Genomic DNA, 19,058 nt, shown 5'->3' on the forward strand with positions numbered 1-19,058 from the left:
CTAAATTTTAGTATAATTTAAAAAATAACGTAAATTCTTTAATTTATATTTTTTAGATATTTTTATATTTCATAATAAAAAAAGCTAAATTGAAAAGGTTGGAATGGGAAAAATTGAGTGAAATAAAAAAAGAAAAGAAAAGAAAAGAAAAGGAGGCGGCAAAATTGTTGTAACCACATAATAATGAATGAATATTAAGCAAAGGAAACGTGACCGAACAAACGAAGTGTGTATATCTTAAGACAAAGTCTGACATTTCCCATCATTTGTTTAAACTCAACTTTGATGCTAACCACAAAACAAAACTGGCTCCGTTTGAGTCGGCAATTCTGAAACTCGTGGAAAAAGTCAAATCATTTCGAAACTATTAAACCTTTTTCTTTTATTTTATTTTATTTGTTTTTTCTCTAGTCTTAGGACCCGAGATCACGTTTGTTGCATCTCAGACTGTTTTCATTCATTGCAAGAAAAACAGTGTTCGTTGAATTCGTTGAAGGTGGTGGAGTTGATTTCATTTCATTACATAACCCGTTTATCAATTCATCTCTTCGATCTTTCAATGGATTCTGACTTCTGGACCTCGCGTCTTGCTGCCGCTAAACGCCAATACACGCTTCAGCATCACCATCCAAATTCTCACTTAGGTCGCTGCTGATTGATTTTGCTATGGCAATTCCTTTTTTATTTGCTGAAAATGATTTTCTTCCTTCCATCAAAATCTGATTTTTTTCAATTTTCAATATCTGGGGTGTGTCAGATCGGTTGGGAATCGATGATTTTGATGTGGAAGAAGAGGTGCGACCCGATTTCCCTTGCCCGTACTGTTATGAAGACTTTGACATCGCCTCCTTGTGTTCTCATCTTGAAGAGGAACATTCTTGTGAATCAAGAGTCACGGTAGGAGCCTGTTTTTCCTTCCCATGTTGCAATTTAAATCTGTGTTATGCTCTTCTATGATGTTAGATCTTCGTTTCTTTTGTCTTAGAGAAATTGGTAGCCTTGATTGTAAAGTTGTCGGGAGATTGGTATTTTCTTGGAGGCATGTTAGCGTAGTTTGTATAGAGGAAGCCTATAGAGATTTGAATTTTATTTATTTTTCCATTTCAGAAGGATTCCAAGACCATGTAAATTGTAAGGATAAATTTATTAAGTTATTGATTTTTAGGATCTCAGACTAGTAATCTGCTATAGGTTCTGACATGGTCTTTACCTTTTGATTGACCTGAACATAAGTCATGATGGTCGTAGTTTTCTGGCCTATGTTCGTACTTTTTGCTAGAATATTTGCAATTTGAGTTATGATAAATCAAGAAGGTATGAGGGGAATTGGCTCTATATAACTGATTAATTTAAACTTTGTGGAGGAGGAATTCGCATGTCGGGGACTTGTGTGGTTTGGTTGTAAGTTTGTCATCTATTATATAATGACTAGACAATCAAGAATTCAAAGGAAATTCATAGAAAGAAAAGGATTCAAGGGCATAAAATCAAGAAGGCCCTATACTAACCTTTTTCTTTCTGCCAATATATTCTTCAAGCTTATAGCTCCAATGAGGATTGTTCTTCTTTACCCAGTTCTTTTTAGTTGCCCCTTATGTATTATATGCCTGTGCTTAAATCATACATAATATATCCAAGATCGTTCAAGAGATATGTTCTTAACAACCACCTTTTGAGATGGGAAGTGGTTATATATCAGTTCATAAAAAAAGTAACCTGGTGATTGATGATCTTCTGAACTCTTAAGTTGTAAATGTTACCTGTTACCAACAATCTAGTGATTCATAATATGGACATGCTGCTCTATTAGGATTCAGTTCATTTTGTGTATATGTTTGCATGAGCGAGCGTTTGTCTGCTTGCATATGTGTCTGTGCTCTGAGGCCCGAGTTTGAAGAATCTGTTTGAATATAAAGAAAAATCACAGAAGCTGAATTACTGAGTTTGGAGAATATGTACCAATAAACAATATAAAGGAAAATAAAAAAGGCTGAAGATTAATGATTAGCAAGTGTCTTTTTTGTGTTTGTTACTTTATATAATTCCCACTTCAATGATTTAGAATCGGTTTGGATACAAGTTAGAAACGCTTTTGAGAACTTCTATATTGAAAATAAAGAGTATTTTTCAGTAGAAAAACTTTCTAAAGCTCTTTTGTATTTAAACATACTCTTAATTAACTCTAAATCTGATTATAGTAGTCTCATGCTTTGTTTCTCTGGTATGCAGATTTGTCCTATATGCTCCGTTAAAGTTGCCCGGGACATGTTAAGTCACATAACGCAGCAACATGGGCACTTATTTAAGATATCCTTTGTACTATTGTTATTTTGATTGAATATTGTTAGCTTGCTTAGATAATAGGTTTTTCTCAAGTGAAAATTGAAAATCTTTAATTGCTTCCCTTAACCGAGGATTACATACAGAGAAGGCGCAGGTTAAGAAGAGTTGCTATTCCAAACAGTCAGACATTGTCTCTTTTGGGTCGAGATCTTCGTGAGGCTCATCTACAGGTGCTTCTTGGTGGTAGTGGTGGTGGTGGATACCGGTCAAACAATGCAACTGTGTCTAATGCTGCTACTGATCCATTCCTATCCTCATTTATTTTGAATTTCCCTGCTTGTGAAGCAGAAGAAATTTCAAAATCTGTGGTAACAAGTGCTGAGGATCCTTCTGCCAAAAATGCAACACCTCAACATATTTGGAAATCAAGGTGCTTTTTCATGAATTTCGGCTCCCTAGTCAGTATTCAATAAAAAAGATTTTCAAATTCCTTTAAAATGTTTAATCTCTTAAGTAGTCAAGTCATCATGAAACTCTAATTAGAATTCTTATATCTGTTCAAACACTTATGTTGAGTCATTATCCTCTTTATATATATGATTTCAATCCTGCAAATTATTTATTTATGATGCCAAAAAACTCAAACTCAAAACATGTCTCAAATATTGACCCTCACTATAGATATTGGTTTCGAGTCTTGTGGATGGAAAAAAAGTTATTTGGAGAAGAGATTACACTAAAGGTGACCAGTCAAATTTTTCCACGGAGATTAACTATCGACAAATACAATGGATACTTTACATCAATAACTTGGTATAAAAATAGAATAATATTGGCCCTCAAGTAATTTTTACATCACCAAATGATTTGAATGGTAATGTCAGGGGTGGGCCGAAGCAGGATTTGTGACCTTAATGATTATCTCTTTTCTCTATTCATATATGAACGAATAATAATAGTTCACTATAGTTGTGTGTATAAACTGGACCCATTATTCAATCTTAGTATACTTGCTTCATCATTATTGAAGAATGATATGTGAATCACAGCTTTGTTGTGTCTCTTTCTGCAGTTTTGATCCCTCCTTGAGTACTGAAGAGCGGGAGAAAAGGATGAGACAAGCTGCTGGAAGATCCGGTTTTGTGCAGGACTTGTTTCTTTCGACTTTGTTAGGAGACTAAGGGAACCCCTAAGATGCTTACAGAAGAATAATCAGCATGATAAGGATCTTGAATGACTAGTGGGATTCAGTGGTTATTTGACAATCCATGTTAGCCTAATTGGTATATTATTGTCACAGCGGCACCTTTGACATAGTGCTGAATCTGATTATAGCTATCCATTTATCCCACCCTTGTAAGCATCTTCACTAGAGATGTGTTATTCTGAAGAAAAAAAGTTTTTTTTCTTTTTTTTTTCAAGTTTATGGAAATACTTATTTTGTTATATTGGCATATTATGATTCCCTTCAGTCATGAGAATAGAAGGACCCTTGTGCTTTCTCTCAGGTCTCAAATGGAATCTGATGAAGTAATCGGAAATTTCTCCTTTACATAGTGAAAAAAAAAAAAATCACTTTATTTTAAAAGTGACTTTTCTATGCACCATAAAGGCGTATTCGGATCCGTTCACTTAAAAAAAAAAAATTACATCATAAAATAACTTTTTTTAGAATAATTATTTCCCTATACATGTATTAAATGGCAAGGAAATATGAATTTGCGGAAGTGTCGTGTTATGTGGCCTTGGAGAACTTACATACTTTTAAGTTTTAAGTATGAATTCATCAGCAATAACTTAATTGTGTCATTTTCTCTTTTTAGTACAAGAAGCCAAATTATTCATGCTATCCTAACCAGGTAGGAGGAACACTAGAAAAGGGGCGCACCAGATTCGTATTCGTTTTTCATGTAAATGTTGAACTGTTTGTAGATACTACACTGAGGCCTACAAAATTGGAAGGACAATAAAATCCATTATGATTATGATCGCAGCTGAGTCTCTGACTCATCCAATACCTTGATCCGTTTAGAACTTCTAATGTATGAATTCTTAACTTATGGATACGTCAGATTAAACTTTTCTATAAACACTTTTAAGAATAGAAAATAAGAAGAAACATAAACTTCACTACAATAGATTTTTGTTTTTTTCTTTTCTCTTTACTTTTTCTTGGCATGCCGGGGAATAGGGGTTTGTTAAAATATCTTTTTTATAGGTACTTTAATATATATTTTTTACACCAATTTTATATATAAACTTTTGAATCAGAATTTAATATATCAGTTAAAAAAAATATTTTGGAGAAGTTAATATTTTGGAATATTCATGTAAAAAAACAACCATGAATGCAGGGGCATTTGTTGATATTATTAGTTTTTGAACCATTAGCTAAAAAAAAGCAGTTTGAAAAGTTGTGGTCGTTGTAATATTACTTTGTCTTATTGACCAATAAAACTTAATAAATTGTCTCCATAAAGTAAAGATGTTTTAACAGTTGACCAAAAGACAAAACTGACTTGGGCAAAGTTATTGGGGTCATTAGAAATTTACTTCAGTTGAATAGATGTCAGCATTAGTACAAGTTGCAAATTAATTTATGATTCGCGTGTTGAATTCACATTATATATTTTTCTGATATAAATTTCTATGTAGATATGGTAATGGATGTTTCATGGTTGCTCTATTGTTTATAGTATTTGTCGCAATCGAGATCGTGACGGGACGACAAAAAATAAATTAAAAAAAATAAATTGAAAAAGAGGAGTCGTCACTAATGTTATTTTTTATGGAAAAACATTGAAAAAATTATAAAATAGAAAATAGTTTACGAAAATCAAATTTTTTAGTTCAGGAGTTAATTACGTGTGAGGAAGGTATTAGCACCTCACAACGTTATTCTAAGATGATTACCTTTAATTAATTAAACTAATTATTTATAATTTATAAAATATTTATCTCACTAAAATGATTAAATATATTTTATTAAACTAATTTAACTAATGCATAAAAAAGGTTAAAATTATTATTGTCATATAAAAAGGAAAATAATGTTTTTTATTTTTTGGCTCGACAAGATTTAGTTCTTGCTCCTACGTATCTTCATGTGGAATGAAGAATCAGAGTCACGTAATTCTTTGGTAGAAAATATTTATGTGTTGATATTTTTTAATTAAATTTTATTTTTTGTTAAATATAGGATTCTTGAACTGTCTCAGCTCATTCACCCTAAAAATATAAAATTGACTAAGGTGTACACCAAAGTCAATTCAATAAAATTTTAATTATAATTATTACTAGAGATGTTATGATATTAAAAAATTTATTAATTGGATATTTTCGTTTTTGGAGAAAAAATTTAAAGATAAGCTGTCACAACTTGTACTTTAAATTCAAAGGTTAAAAAGATGTCACATCTAGTTAACTATTCCTCCAATAAAATTTTTAATACAATAATTTCAGATATTTACATTAAATATTGTAACATTATATTTTGATATTTAATCACATTTTGGATTTAAATAAAGACTAATGACATATATTATTAATGTAAAAAATAATAATAATAAAAAGAAGTGAGTTCGATGTACTCACTATTCTTCGCCCAAGAAGTGGTAACTCGCTGGTCTCTTCCTCCGGGTTCCCTCTGGTCCAAGGTGGAGATGCGTGTGTGTGGGTGTGTGTAGGTCTTTGGGAAGGCAAGGGCCGCTATTTATAGACTTTCAGGAGGGACCGGAACGACCAGTTCTGAATCCGGAACAGCCCGTTCCGAGGTTACAATTTTACTCACAACGGCCAACTTCGGAACGGGCTGTTCCAATTTCGGACTGTCCGTTTTGGGCTAGAATTTAGAGGTGTTTTTGGAGTTCGGAAACGGCCCGTTTCGGGCTAGAAATTATAGTTCTTTTTAATAGGTTGGAACGGCCCGTTACAGTTACAGTTTGGGAACGGGCCGTTCCAATTTTTGGGAACAGCCCGTTCTGGGCTAGAATTTATAAGTCTTTTTGGAAGGTTGGAACAGCCCGTTCCGAGCTAAAAATTTTAGGTCTTTTTGGAAGGTTGGAACGGCCCGTTCCAGTTTTGGAACGGCCTGTTCTGAACTAGAAATTATAGTTGTTTTTGGAAGGTTGGAACGGCCCGTTCTAATTTTGGAACAGTCCATTCCGGACTACTAAAATCATATAAAATTACTAAATTACCCTCCATAAAAATATAAAAAATGAGGTGTTACATTTGGCTTCTATATTTTTGTCTTTTTTATTCTTTTTTTAATATACTTTTTTTCTATTTTTTTAAACAAAAATTGACATTTTCCAGACGAAATTGGGTTATAGTATTTCACTTTCTGTCGAAACAATTTTGACATTTAAGTCTAGTAGTTCAAAAAAATATTTGTAATTATTTTGTGATGTCTTATATTCAATCCCTTTTTGTACCTAATTTAGATTTTGAAACGAAAACACAAGTTAATAAATTTCAAACTGTCATCAGTATAAAAAAAAATAACATAGCAATAATTTTACTACATAAATTAACATAGCAATCATTCTTTAAAAATAACAAAATTGATAGAATAATCTACTTATAAAAAAAATCAAAAAAAGTATAAAGAGAGGCGTCTTTCAGTACTGTCAAATGGGTATTAATTTGAATATATGAAAGATATTCTCGTGTTTTTTCTCAACCATAAATTTAAATTATGAAAATAAGAAAAACTATAGAATAACGTCTACTAATTTCTACTAAAATATTATAAGTGACTATGAGATTTAAGAACAACATATATAGCATGAGAAATATTGACATGAAAAAGTTACTTCAGTTCTAAATTGACTTTATATATAACCGGTGAAAATGAAGGCACTATATACTTTAGTGATATTATTCTTTGAACACATATATTAGTGGAGATAGTTTCTATGATATTTTTTCTAATTTTTATTAATTATTATCATATAATTTTTTATAAAGGATAAAAGTTGTAAAAAAATAGTATACTTATAGACAATCCTATCACTAATTTTTTAGGCATTTTGCCATTGGATATTAGACAATGATGTTTGCACGGTGAGTTAATATAAAGGTCGTTTTTCTTCTTCTTATTATAATTATTATCATGTCATCAGTGCAAAAACTTGAACTGGTTAATGTTAGTGCTTTATCTATAAGTTCATTGGTATTAAGTTGAGGTATAATTTTTTTTTGTTGTTTGATGGAATAATACAGTTTTATATTTGAAAAGATGTTTTATAAATTACATATAATTTTGATTATTCGATAATGTGACTTTTAGATATAATGAAACAAGTCTTTCGATTGAAATTAAGGAGCAACCAGATTTCTAATTATTTAGGTAGTTACTTACTTACCTTGAGTATATTCTAAAAATATAATTGGCTTTTATAGCATTAAATTTTCTTTTTAATTATAACAAAGTAAAAATAGCTCCAACTGTACAATGTTTTTAATAAAAAATCACCTCTTCATGTAATTGTAAAATCTCTTTATTCTAAAAACTTAAACAATTGAATTATTAGTATTAATTTGAATAAATTTATTTTTAAAATTAATTATTTTCATAAAACAATTGATGACTTATAGAACATGTAGTAAACTTACTCATGTAAAAACTAGGAAGTGATCATAGGTTGGATTGACCTAATCAATATGAGTCAAAAAGTAAAAAATAAAAAATAAAAAAGCTAGATCAATTAACAGGTTATATCAATTTGAAATATATGAACCTCAAGTAATCAGATTGGGTATTATGTATTAAAGTTTTGAAATATCCTTGATCCAACTGTTTTAACATGCAAAAATATTTTATATTTAATAATCCACAAATTTCAACTTCATTTATTTATTTTCTTATATAAATTTAATTTTTGAGATAAAATAATTAATGGATAATGTTTAAGGTGCCAATCATTTGACATTGCTCGCAAGTTGTAACGCATCAATCTGAACAAAATGTGGATCATCCCAAAATAGCACTTTAATTGTGTCACAGTAGAAAATGTTAAATGAGTCAGGTGTGAAGATGGATGTTGATGACTCAGCTGCAATTAGCCACACCAGAATGACATAGAAAATTCTGTTGCAATAGAAGCACAGGTTGCAAGAGGTGATGAAGAAATTGTAATTGCGTTGGTTGAAACTCGAAACTGGAAAGTGTTTGTCTTTTCTCTCTGATTATTCTTCTCCCCTCCTGTGATCCTTTGGGAAGTACATTTTAGAATTTATTATCCTTCTTCCATTTTAAAAAGTCCATCCAAATGACAAGGTTGTTCACAATTGCTGTATTTGCAATGGAATTCTTCATTTTCATCGTTCTTGGGTGGGTCAGTGCTAGGCAGTTCAAGACTTGAAGGATTTTGAGTTTTGTAGCTGGTAACTAAATTAATTGGCTACAGTCTTATTGCAAGATGAAATTTTAGCAGGAAAAAGTGATTTTGGCCTCTTAGCAAAGTCTTATTTTAAGTTTGCACATTAACAAGACTTGTGCAGCCAGTGCATGTACAGATAACAACAATATTTTGAGATTCTATTACAATACAAGCTATATTTATTAACAAGAGTTTCTCAACAAAAACACCAACTATTAACTGTATTTGTAATTACAATGCATAGATTGCAATTTTATTGCACAAAAAGAAAAAAGACACACAAGATCATAAGATCCTCAGCAAAAGGAAACACAGTTTTTAACTAAAGAAAAGAGTGAGTAACATAAATTAACCGGAGATTTCTATGGCCTTAGCATGGGGCTTCTTAACCTCTTCTTTGGGAAGAGTAACAGTGAGAACCCCATTTTCCATAGAAGCCTTTACTTTATCCACTTTTGCATTCTCTGGCAACCTGAAGCTCCTCATGAATTTGCCACTGCTACGCTCCACGCGATGCCACGTATCGTTCTTATCTTCCTTCTCAACATTCCTCTCTCCGCTGATCTGAAGGATCCTATCATCTTGAATCTCAACCTTCACTTCCTCCTTCTTCAGCCCTGGTACATCAGCCTTCAACACGTGTGCTTCTGGGGTCTCCTTCCAATCCACACGTGTGTTCACAACTGCAGAAAGAGAAGTGGGGAAGTTGAAATCCTTGAAGGGATCCCACACGTCAAGGGAGAAAGGATGAAAGACGTTGCTCCTTCGCCCACTGAAAAAACTTGGGATGAGAGACATTTTCTCTGATAGTCTTAATTGATGAGATTGGTTGCTGTTTAGTGTTTACTAATACTTGACAGAGAGAGAAGTGTTTTGTTGATTGATGTTGTAGCGAAGGGATAGATGAGGTATTTATAAGAAGTGAAAGGGTTATCTGGTATACTCCAGAAAATCCTACTTACACTGATTCCTTTGCCAAACCCAGAATGTTCTAACTTGTTCTAGATATTTCACACCACCCCCAGAAGATTCTGCACGGTAAGATTTTATTCCATTTAATTTTTACTTTTTTTATGGTCAAAGTCAGATGTGATTCTATGGATCCATAAAAAATATGGCTTGGGTTTGAAGCCCAAATAATTTGAGTTGGGCTAAAAACTATAAATAAATAAATTATGATATATAAAAGTGCATTTTCTTTTATAAAAAAAATCTTAAAATATTTTTATTTTTGTATTCTCTATTTTTTTTTTAAATTTTACACCATCAACATTCACTTTTAAGACTTTGTGCTTCTTTTCTCCATCTTTATTTTTTTTTTCAATTTTCACATACACTTTTTGCATTTCCTTCGCTCTCCAATCTCTACTTATTTTAATATATAGTTTTAATTTTTTAATTTTTAAATTATTTTTTTCTTTTTCTTCTTTTAGTTTTCACATTTAACATACGACTTCCTTCAAATGTTAAATGTGTTGACACATACACATATTTTTTCTTCCAACATTTTCTTCCTTTTCATATTTTCAAAAATCTCAATCTAGAAAATATTTTTCAAAACATTAATTTTAGTATTCTAGTAAGTATTTTCATAAATAGTGAAATTAATATTTTAAAAAGTATATTTTTTTTAAATTGTTTTTTTTTGTCATACTTTCAAAAAGTACTTTTAGAACATTAAAATTATTGTTCCATTTTTTCCTCGAAATTATGTTAAACAACACATTTTAGGAAAATATTATCTGCGACACTGATTTTACTATTTTGAAAAGTATTTTTTAAAATATTAAATTTGTTGTTCCGAAAAGTATTTCATAAAAGAATGTAAAAAACATAATTTCAAAAAAAAAATTGAAACACTAATTTTATTATCCCAAAAAGTATTTTCAGAGCATTAAAATTAATGTTCTGAAAAGTATCTTTTTAAAACATTGAATTTAATGTTGTGTTTTTTAGAAGTGAGAAAGGAAAAAAAAAAAGTGGTTGAAGAAAAATGTGTATCTAGCACCTTTGACATTGTTGAGAGAACCACATGCACCTACAATATCGTTGTACACTAGTTCTATGTCTTAGGTGTGTATGAAAATTGAAAGATGAGAGAGAGGTTAATAGTGTGAAAATTAAAAGAAAAAGAAAAAGAGAATAATGTGAAAATAAAAAAATTAAAGTAATCTACTAAATTAGGTGAAAAATAAGGGAATGACAAAAGGGATACGTGTAAATGTTGAAAGGAGAAGGGAAGGAAATGTGTAAAAAAAAAAAAAAAATGTTAAATTTAACATTAGATGTGTAAAATTTAAAAATAAAGAATAAAAAAATCAAAAATATTTTAGAAAATTATTTTTATATAAAAAAAAAGAGGTTTACTTAATTAAAAAAAAAAGGTATATATATCACAACTCGAGAAAGAAAGAAAAAAAGGAAAAAGAAAGAAAAAATTAGTGGGGATAATAAAGGTCTCCTTCTTCTGTGAGATTAAACATCATAGGACAGTTGCCCCATAAGATAGTTTTTAAAACATATTTAATAAAAAAATTCCTAAATAAAGGTGTTATCTTCGTAAGATATATTTATTTAATTAAATGTAAAAAGTTATAAGAGATTAACGAGAGAATACATTGACATTAATTTTATTATTTTATCTACTAATTTTTATCATTTGTTCCTTTAATACTAAACCCATGGTGAGTTAGTGACACAAACATACATCTTGACAATTAAACGAAGGAAAATTTGTAGTTATCTGCTACTATTTTTTGGAGAAATTTTTATTGTTTGAAAGGTGGTTACCATGTCAAATCTCCTTTAGAGACTAGAGTCTCAAATATTTCTTATTGTATTCAGAATTGAAGAAGCAAGAAAGGACCAACAAATTTTTGCGAACTATGCTAATAGCTTCATTCATGGCCATATACAGATTGACGAACAACAACTTAGACAAATTTCTTTGCCTTCATGCAATGGTGGAGTAAGAGCATAGTGGGATTTTGGAACTTGGAGTGGACGAGTACAAAACAAGCTCGAGGCCAACCTAGGACTTGTTGGGAAAATATAAATCAAGTTACAGTACTAATTTTATTTGGATTTAATGATATATAATGTAGTGACAGAGAAAATAATTTTATAATTTCATCTAATTACAATCTAAATAGATAATAAATTTGTTAATCTTATAATAATTATATTAAAAATCATAATTTCTAATTAGTTGACTTTATAATTTTTTTTACACCCATAATATATTCTATTAAACTCATTTTATTTTTTAACAATACTTAATTTACAAAATTAAATTCGAACTAAATTTCATTTTATAAACTGAAATCTAATCACACACTAAACTGGTAAACTGTCTCGGACACGGACAATGAAGAATCTGAACTCTTTAATCTACGAATTGTTTATAATCATCTACTTGATGATTTAAATGTTCTCATCTTGATATACAAAAAACTAATGAAAACAAAAACCTGACTAATGGAAATATTAATTATACTCAAAAACTGAACTAACTTTCCGAAGTTCCAACACAATAAGTCAAACATGTATTAAAAAAAAAAAACTCGATAAAGTCAAAGTCATTAAGGAACCTACAACTTAGTGAGTTTGAAAGGTTTTGTGAATAAAATTGTCAATTTTATCCAAAATTTAAGAGAAGAAAATTTTATGACAAAATAAGCATAAGCTTCTGTACTGGCAAGGCCTTTCGGTCACCATATGGTCGATACCTGATCGGCACCTGAATGGCCGAACCAGGTGACCGACGGCTGATCGGCCATTGGATACCTGTGGAATATGAAGTATTATTAATCAAGAGTTAAGAGTTAATCACATCCTTAATAAAAAATTAAGAGTTAATCACATTAATAAGCCTATTAGAGGCGTATTACCTAATGTGGTAATCCTGTCATAGGGCCCAAAGGAGTCAGGGCCCATGAATGACAGTATAAATAGCTCAAGTAAAAAGGTAACGTTACTGTTCATTAATTATCCTAGATATTCGAGCTTGTCCTAACTTGAGCGTTGGAGTGTCTTTTGCAAGTACCAACCCCTTCACCGGAATATTCAATTGGAGTACTCATTCGGCCCTTCACCACCCAGAAGACTACGTGTACCCCAGACAGGTACACCTTCAATGAGAAGAAAATTCATAAGAGAAAGAATACACTAAACTGCAATTTGTGTGACAAAACATATTATATTTTAATTTCATTAACAATAATAAAAACAATAAAACAGAGTAAAAAAATCTACATTCCAAAAGTTATCAATATCACAAAATTAAAAACTTATTCATTTAAACCTTTTTCATGAAAAAAAAAACTTTTACCAAAACAAATAATAACGTGTGGTTCAGCGGTAGGGGTTGATCCACGCTTAAGCAAGGTCAGGGGTTTGAATCCTGCCGTGTATATGTAGCCGCGTTATAGCGAGGAGATTAATCACTGCTATCGGCGGTGGATACTCCAGGAACGAACAAAAAAAAAATTTAAATTTTGAGAAAAGATCAGAAAGGAACAAAAAAAAAATTAAAATTTTGAGAAAAGATCAGAATATAAGAAACATATTTCTAATTATTTTACGAAGTTATTTGTAAAATTTAAATTATTTTACAAATATATTCCATAATTAAGCAACTTAAAAAGATTATATTTTAAAAATTAAAGAAGTATTTGACATTCAAGGTTCCTCAATCCTCACGACACGAGGTACTTGAGAAAAGCAGAGAACAAAACTTTACAAGGCAAACAACAAATTAGGCAGGCTTAAAGTGAATCCAGCAACAACAAGAACACCGTTCCTATTACAAGGAATTTCTTATTTTCATTTCCTTAAAATAAATTCAAAAAAGTGTCTCAACAACAACTGGTATTAAATCTATTACAGAAACACACTGCAGTTCTTATTCACTCACTTTACAAAACAAAGAGTATAAGTGCGATTCTACCATAACAACATGTAACATAAACTTTATTTGTAATTACAATGCATGGTATTATTGCACCAATCACACAAAATCCTTAGTAAAACAAAACACACGACTAAGGAACACAGTAACATAGCTTAACCAGAGATTTCTATTGCCTTAACAGGAGGCTGCTTAACCTCTTCCTTGGGAACGGTAACAGTGAGAACCCCATTCTCCATAGAAGCCTTCACTTGGTCCACTTTGGCATTCTCCGGCAATCTGAACCTCCTCATGAACTTGCCACTGCTACGCTCCACACGATGCCACGTGTCGTCCTTATCTTCCTTCTCCACGTTCCTCTCTCCGCTGATCTGAAGGACCCTATCATCTTCAATCTCTACCTTCACTTGTTCCTTGTTCAAACCGGGTATATCAGCCTTCAACACGTGCGCCTCTGGGGTTTCTTTCCAATCCACACGAGTGCTCACAAATGCTGAATTCTCTGCAGAAAGAGAAGTGGGAAAGGGAAAATCCTTGAAGGGATCCCACACGTCAAGGGAGAAAGGATCAAACACGTTGCTCCTTCGCCCACTGAAAAAGCTTGGGATGAGAGACATCTTTCTATTACTTAGACTTTGCAGATTGTAGTAACTATTGAGACCGTAGATGCTTAACTCCTCTTTGATGATCGTCTAAGGGGACTCGTGTGGTATTTAAACAACATGAAAGGATAATCTTGTATATTCCTGAAAATTCTGGCTACATTTTGGATGATTCTACCAGTTTCGGATGGTTCGGAAAACTTCTCCACTTCTCTCATCATCCACAAGGTTATACTCTTCTAAATATCTTTGTCTTTGTTTTTCCTTGAACTACTGGATATCATTTTATGAATATTATTTTTGTCTATGCCCTTTTTTTTAGCAAAAGGGCCCAAGGCCCAAAAAATGAATTATACTAATATTAATTTTTTTATTATTTATTATTTTATGCATTTTTTATCCAATAATTTAAAATTATTAATTAAGAATTAATTTATATTTATCAAATGTGACCTTTATTGATTAAATATTATTTTAATAAATCTTGAAAATCAAATTTCAGAATATCAAGTTAAACATGTATCTCTTAGACGAATCTTATAATCACTAAATAAAAATCAAATAAAAACTTGGTTACAATAGTCTTATTTTTAGATAGCCAATTATCTAAATCCTGAAGGGCGTACCTCACATATTCACCATGATGGGCAAATGCAGTGGTACACTGCTTGGTAGCTTTTGGAAGTCACAATTTGACAATCCCTCCTTCTATTGTTTTAGATGTTTTTTAAGGTGACTCGTTGGCTTTAGTTTTGTTATTTTGCTTTGTTATTTTCTTAATCTACCAAAAAATATAATGATAGCCGACAATAAATGTTGAAACCCACTAGCAATCGCTTGTTAGGTAGTATTGTTGTCTATTCTATTTATTATAATCTTATCTTAGCATCTTAATCTTAATTACTATAAAGTGAGTAAAGTTTTTACTAAAAATTTTTTCCATCCAAACTCAACATTTCCTATTCAATATTATGCTATCTTATTAACCATAAATTATTGATTATTTTTTTAAATATGCATTTATAATCATACTTATTAACATTATGCATGCGTCAATTCTCCGAATAAAACATTTCATTTATCACAATTGGATTTTACAAAGATTGTATTTTAATAATAATAAATAGATGCTCTTTGAAATATAATTACAAGATTTTAGGTAGAAAGATGAAAGGATGTTTATAAAGGAATTATACTTTGTTTTGAAAATCTCCCATCTCACTTATATATTTTTTTTTTCTATACTTAATTTGTTTTTATCACGTTTTAGAAGATCATAAATCTTATTAGTTTCCTCAAAATTTTAAAAATAATTGTTTAAGTTGGAAACCTGAAAAAGTTTTATTTATAAACAATACTTGTCTTTGAAGTTTGGAGACTTAGTGTTTAAAAACTAATTGGATAATTTGTTTGAAAAGACAAATAAAAAAATATTTTAAGTTGAATTAGAATTGACTTGTAAAAAAATATTTTTGTATCTTTGTTAAAGATAATAAAATTTGATCACGTTAATTAAGATTAAGCATAGTCTCAACTGTAGAGACAAACTAGTATAAAATGTATCTCTTGTTGTATTAGACTCTTTTTGTCTTGTGTTCATTACCGTTAATGAAAAATGTTGAAGTTTTTAATAAAAACAATTCAACCTTCCTTCATGTGTTTGTTTTAGTTCCACACGATTGTTAGCTCTAAAAGTCATAAGTTGTCCCAAAAATGGATACACGTAAAGGGTTCTACCGGTAAAAGGTTCTAAAAATAAAAAGTTGAGCAAAATTTTGTAAAGTACAATCCTTGAAACATTGACTTTGAAAGACGTTACATTTATAATTATCTATATGAGTTTCATCTATAAATGATTAGCAGTTAACATAAACAAAATCAAACAAGGGAATGAGATACATTTGACAACATACTTAAGATATGGTAAGTATTATGGATAAAACACACACACAAAAAAACTAACTTCTAGACATGTTGAGATCATTCATCAAACATATACATATGATATAATGCAATGTATCCTGAACATCTATATGCATGTAATACCGTTCAAAATATTGGGAAAATAGACTAGGAGTAAGTGAATACATATCACTCAAGCCTAGGAAGGACCATTTACTACACCGTTAACTTGTATAATCTCCCTTAGTGACAAGTCAAAATCACCCATCTATAATGGTACGCTTTGGTTGACTCACATAGGATAACCATAGATTGCTAGAGTTTTTCCACCAAATCTCCAATGTCTAGTGTTAACTACCATCTACAACCTTCACCAATCAGGTCCTCCTGGTACTTGCTTAAAAACATAGTTTGTCATGAACATAATGCACGATCACAAGCAAAAGTCCATGATTTTATAAATTTTCAAAGGGAGATAAGTTAGGTCCTCATTCTCATTCTCGTAGTATATCATGGTTTATGACATTCACATTATCATAACAGTCTCATAATCATGGCTTCAAAAGAAATCATAAATCAAAACAATATATAAGAGCATTCAAGGCATAATAGAAAAAAAAAATTACTAAATAGGGGACTAGTGCTTAGCACCACAAGTCTCATGCTTAGTGTCATATCAATCAGTATAAAACAAAGGCTTCTTACTAAAGTTTCTTAGCTCAGAACCACAATTTTACACTTATCACCAGGAGCACAGAGGGCAAGGTTACTCTTTGGAACTTTCACACTAGTGTCTCACACTTGCGTTTAGTGTCAAACTATGAAATCCTCTTTGTTTTTATGGTGCTTAGTGAGAAAACACTCTCACTACACGTCAAGACTCTAGTAATTCACTATAGTCATAGTGCTTAGCGACATCATGATAGAGAACATCTTTAACTCTTTAGAGCTTTCATGCTTAGCACAAAAGTCTCCTGTTTAATTTGCATGATTTGCACTTTTATAGTTTTGTTATTTCTTGTGTTCATCTAAGTCACTTGTATACCTTATTAAATCCAATTGTAGTTGTGTGGTTTAGTTTTTTTTTTAATTCATTTGTTTTCTGTTCAAATAATCTCTATTACATTTGATTAACTCTTAATTCAGTTCTACACTCTCTCAAGTACCATAAAATTATCAAATACTTAATTTAATAACAAAACTTGATCAATCAATAATGATTAACAAATCACATCAAAACAATAAAATTTCACATCATCAACAAATTAGAAATTAAATTAATAATACATATCCAAATAAACATTCATTATATTTTTCGCTTATGATCCAAATTATCAAAAACTCAAAAGATTCATATAAACAACTCAATAATTTAAATTATCATCCCTAAACAATCAAAGTTGTCTAAAAAATTAAACATAAACAATAATATGAAACAAACCATGAAAGGTTTAGGGTCAACCCTCTTCCATTAACATTATTCATTTTTCAAAGAAATAAATGTTATCCATTTTTTTAAAATTTTACAACTTAAAATTTTAATATTTTTAAAAAATTAAGTTAAATTTATTAATTTAATTCCTCAAAAATTCATTTGCGGAAATGTGATCCTTTTATGTATAATCTATAATTACTACAAAGGAAATATATTCTTTTTAACTATTTCTTTGATTTTCACTTTTATTGATGACTAGCAATTATGTTGAAAATAATTATACTCTCGTACAAAGAATAATATAAAACTATCTAAAAATAATATAATCACTTATTTATTTTATTACTTCTTCCCATACTAGTACTGAATAACACTCCATTTGCATTTTACATATGAAAAAAATGCTTAAAATTTTTAAATTCAAATATGAATAAATTTTAATTAAATTAACTTTATTTAATATTTTTTATCCAAAAATGTTTTTAAGATAATAAATTAGAACATTATCTATAATATATAATTTAGAATATTTTAGTAAATAAAATAAATTTTATATAAGATCATGAAAATTAAATGTTTGTGTAAAATTTAACTTTTCCTCATCTTGATCTCTATGAAATTGATTTCTTTTTTCTTAGGTCTTATAAATGAACTAACTATAAACATGCAAGTTACTCCAAGTGAATTTATGTTGATAAAAACACGCTCTATGCCCCTCTGGTTTCTCCCCAACAGTTGCACTGCAATCAAGAAGTTAAGGTTCAAGCAAAGACCCATCCCAAGAGTGATAATGAATTAATGAGTATTCTCATATTACAATTCACATTTCCCACACATGACATAGTACAAAATCTTTTAAATGCAGAATTTTATTGACATGAACACAATGCAAGTAACCACTTAGAAGTTACAATTCACAACGTAACATCTTTCTCAAAGACACAACACTAATTATTACAACAAACCAAATCTCGCAGACAAGACATGGATCAACCAGAGATTTCTATGGCCTTAACCTCAGCCTTCTTAACCTCTTCCTTTGGAACAGTAACAGTGAGAACCCCATTTTCCATAGAAGCCATCACTTTATCCACTTTTGCATTCTCTGGCAACCTGAACCTCCTCATGAACTTTCCACTGCTACGCTCCACGCGATGCCACGTGTCGTTCTTATCTTCCTTCTCAACATTCCTCTCTCCGCTGATCTGAAGGATCCTATCATCTTGAATCTCAACCTTCACTTCCTCCTTCTTCAGCCCTGGTACATCAGCCTTCAACACGTGTGCTTCCGGGGTCTCCTTCCAATCCACACGAGTGCTCACAAATGCTGAATTCTCTGCAGAAAGAGAAGTGGGGAAGTTGAAATCCTTGAAGGGATCCCACACGTCCAGGGAGAAGGGATCGAAAACGTTGCTCCTTCGTCCACCCAAGAAACTTGGGATGAGAGACATCTTTCTATCACTTAGCTGAAAATTGAAACTTTGCAGATTGCAATCACAAGTGAGTTTTATAGTTTGATGATGATCAAGGTGGACACATAT

At 30.8% G+C, this 19,058-nt stretch overlaps 4 protein-coding genes across 4 annotated transcripts; 1 reads left to right on the forward strand and 3 right to left on the reverse strand.

The window, feature by feature from the left end:
* Nucleotides 1-266: 266 nt before the first annotated feature.
* LOC109818705 (protein DEHYDRATION-INDUCED 19) lies at nucleotides 267-3,785 on the forward strand. Its single transcript, XM_020384236.3, has 5 exons — nucleotides 267-644; nucleotides 758-897; nucleotides 2,230-2,307; nucleotides 2,421-2,713; nucleotides 3,356-3,785. The coding sequence occupies exons 1-5, from the start codon at nucleotides 560-562 to the stop codon at nucleotides 3,462-3,464; spliced, it is 705 nt and encodes a 234-aa protein (XP_020239825.1). The 5' UTR covers nucleotides 267-559; the 3' UTR covers nucleotides 3,465-3,785.
* A 5,015-nt stretch (nucleotides 3,786-8,800) lies between these two features.
* Nucleotides 8,801-9,560, reverse strand: LOC109818697 (17.5 kDa class I heat shock protein). Its single transcript, XM_020384227.3, has one exon. The coding sequence runs from the start codon at nucleotides 9,465-9,467 to the stop codon at nucleotides 9,018-9,020; it is 450 nt and encodes a 149-aa protein (XP_020239816.1). The 5' UTR covers nucleotides 9,468-9,560; the 3' UTR covers nucleotides 8,801-9,017.
* A 3,913-nt stretch (nucleotides 9,561-13,473) lies between these two features.
* On the reverse strand, nucleotides 13,474-14,365 carry LOC109818699 (17.3 kDa class I heat shock protein). Its single transcript, XM_020384230.3, has one exon. The coding sequence runs from the start codon at nucleotides 14,193-14,195 to the stop codon at nucleotides 13,734-13,736; it is 462 nt and encodes a 153-aa protein (XP_020239819.1). The 5' UTR covers nucleotides 14,196-14,365; the 3' UTR covers nucleotides 13,474-13,733.
* A 3,937-nt stretch (nucleotides 14,366-18,302) lies between these two features.
* On the reverse strand, nucleotides 18,303-19,058 carry LOC109818696 (17.5 kDa class I heat shock protein). Its single transcript, XM_020384226.3, has one exon. It carries the CDS (start codon nucleotides 18,966-18,968, stop codon nucleotides 18,507-18,509), a length of 462 nt encoding a protein of 153 aa, XP_020239815.1. The 5' UTR covers nucleotides 18,969-19,058; the 3' UTR covers nucleotides 18,303-18,506.

This window comes from Cajanus cajan, chromosome 3 (assembly GCF_000230855.2).
Source record: "Cajanus cajan strain Asha chromosome 3, NIPB_CcT2T_4, whole genome shotgun sequence".
NCBI classification, from domain to species: Eukaryota; Viridiplantae; Streptophyta; class Magnoliopsida; order Fabales; family Fabaceae; genus Cajanus; species Cajanus cajan.

Excerpts from the sequence above, each read along its gene's own strand:
- LOC109818699 (XM_020384230.3), bottom strand. The coding sequence starts at position 14,195 with ATGTCTCTCATCCCAAGCTTTTTCAGTGGGCGAAGGAGCAACGTGTTT.
- LOC109818697 (XM_020384227.3), bottom strand. The coding sequence starts at position 9,467 with ATGTCTCTCATCCCAAGTTTTTTCAGTGGGCGAAGGAGCAACGTCTTT.
- LOC109818696 (XM_020384226.3), bottom strand. The coding sequence starts at position 18,968 with ATGTCTCTCATCCCAAGTTTCTTGGGTGGACGAAGGAGCAACGTTTTC.
- LOC109818705 (XM_020384236.3), top strand. The coding sequence starts at position 560 with ATGGATTCTGACTTCTGGACCTCGCGTCTTGCTGCCGCTAAACGCCAA. Across the intron at positions 645-757 it reads CCATCCAAATTCTCACTTAG|ATCGGTTGGGAATCGATGAT; the intron begins GTCGCTGCTGAT and ends GGGGTGTGTCAG. Across the intron at positions 2,308-2,420 it reads AACATGGGCACTTATTTAAG|ATACAGAGAAGGCGCAGGTT; the intron begins ATATCCTTTGTA and ends ACCGAGGATTAC.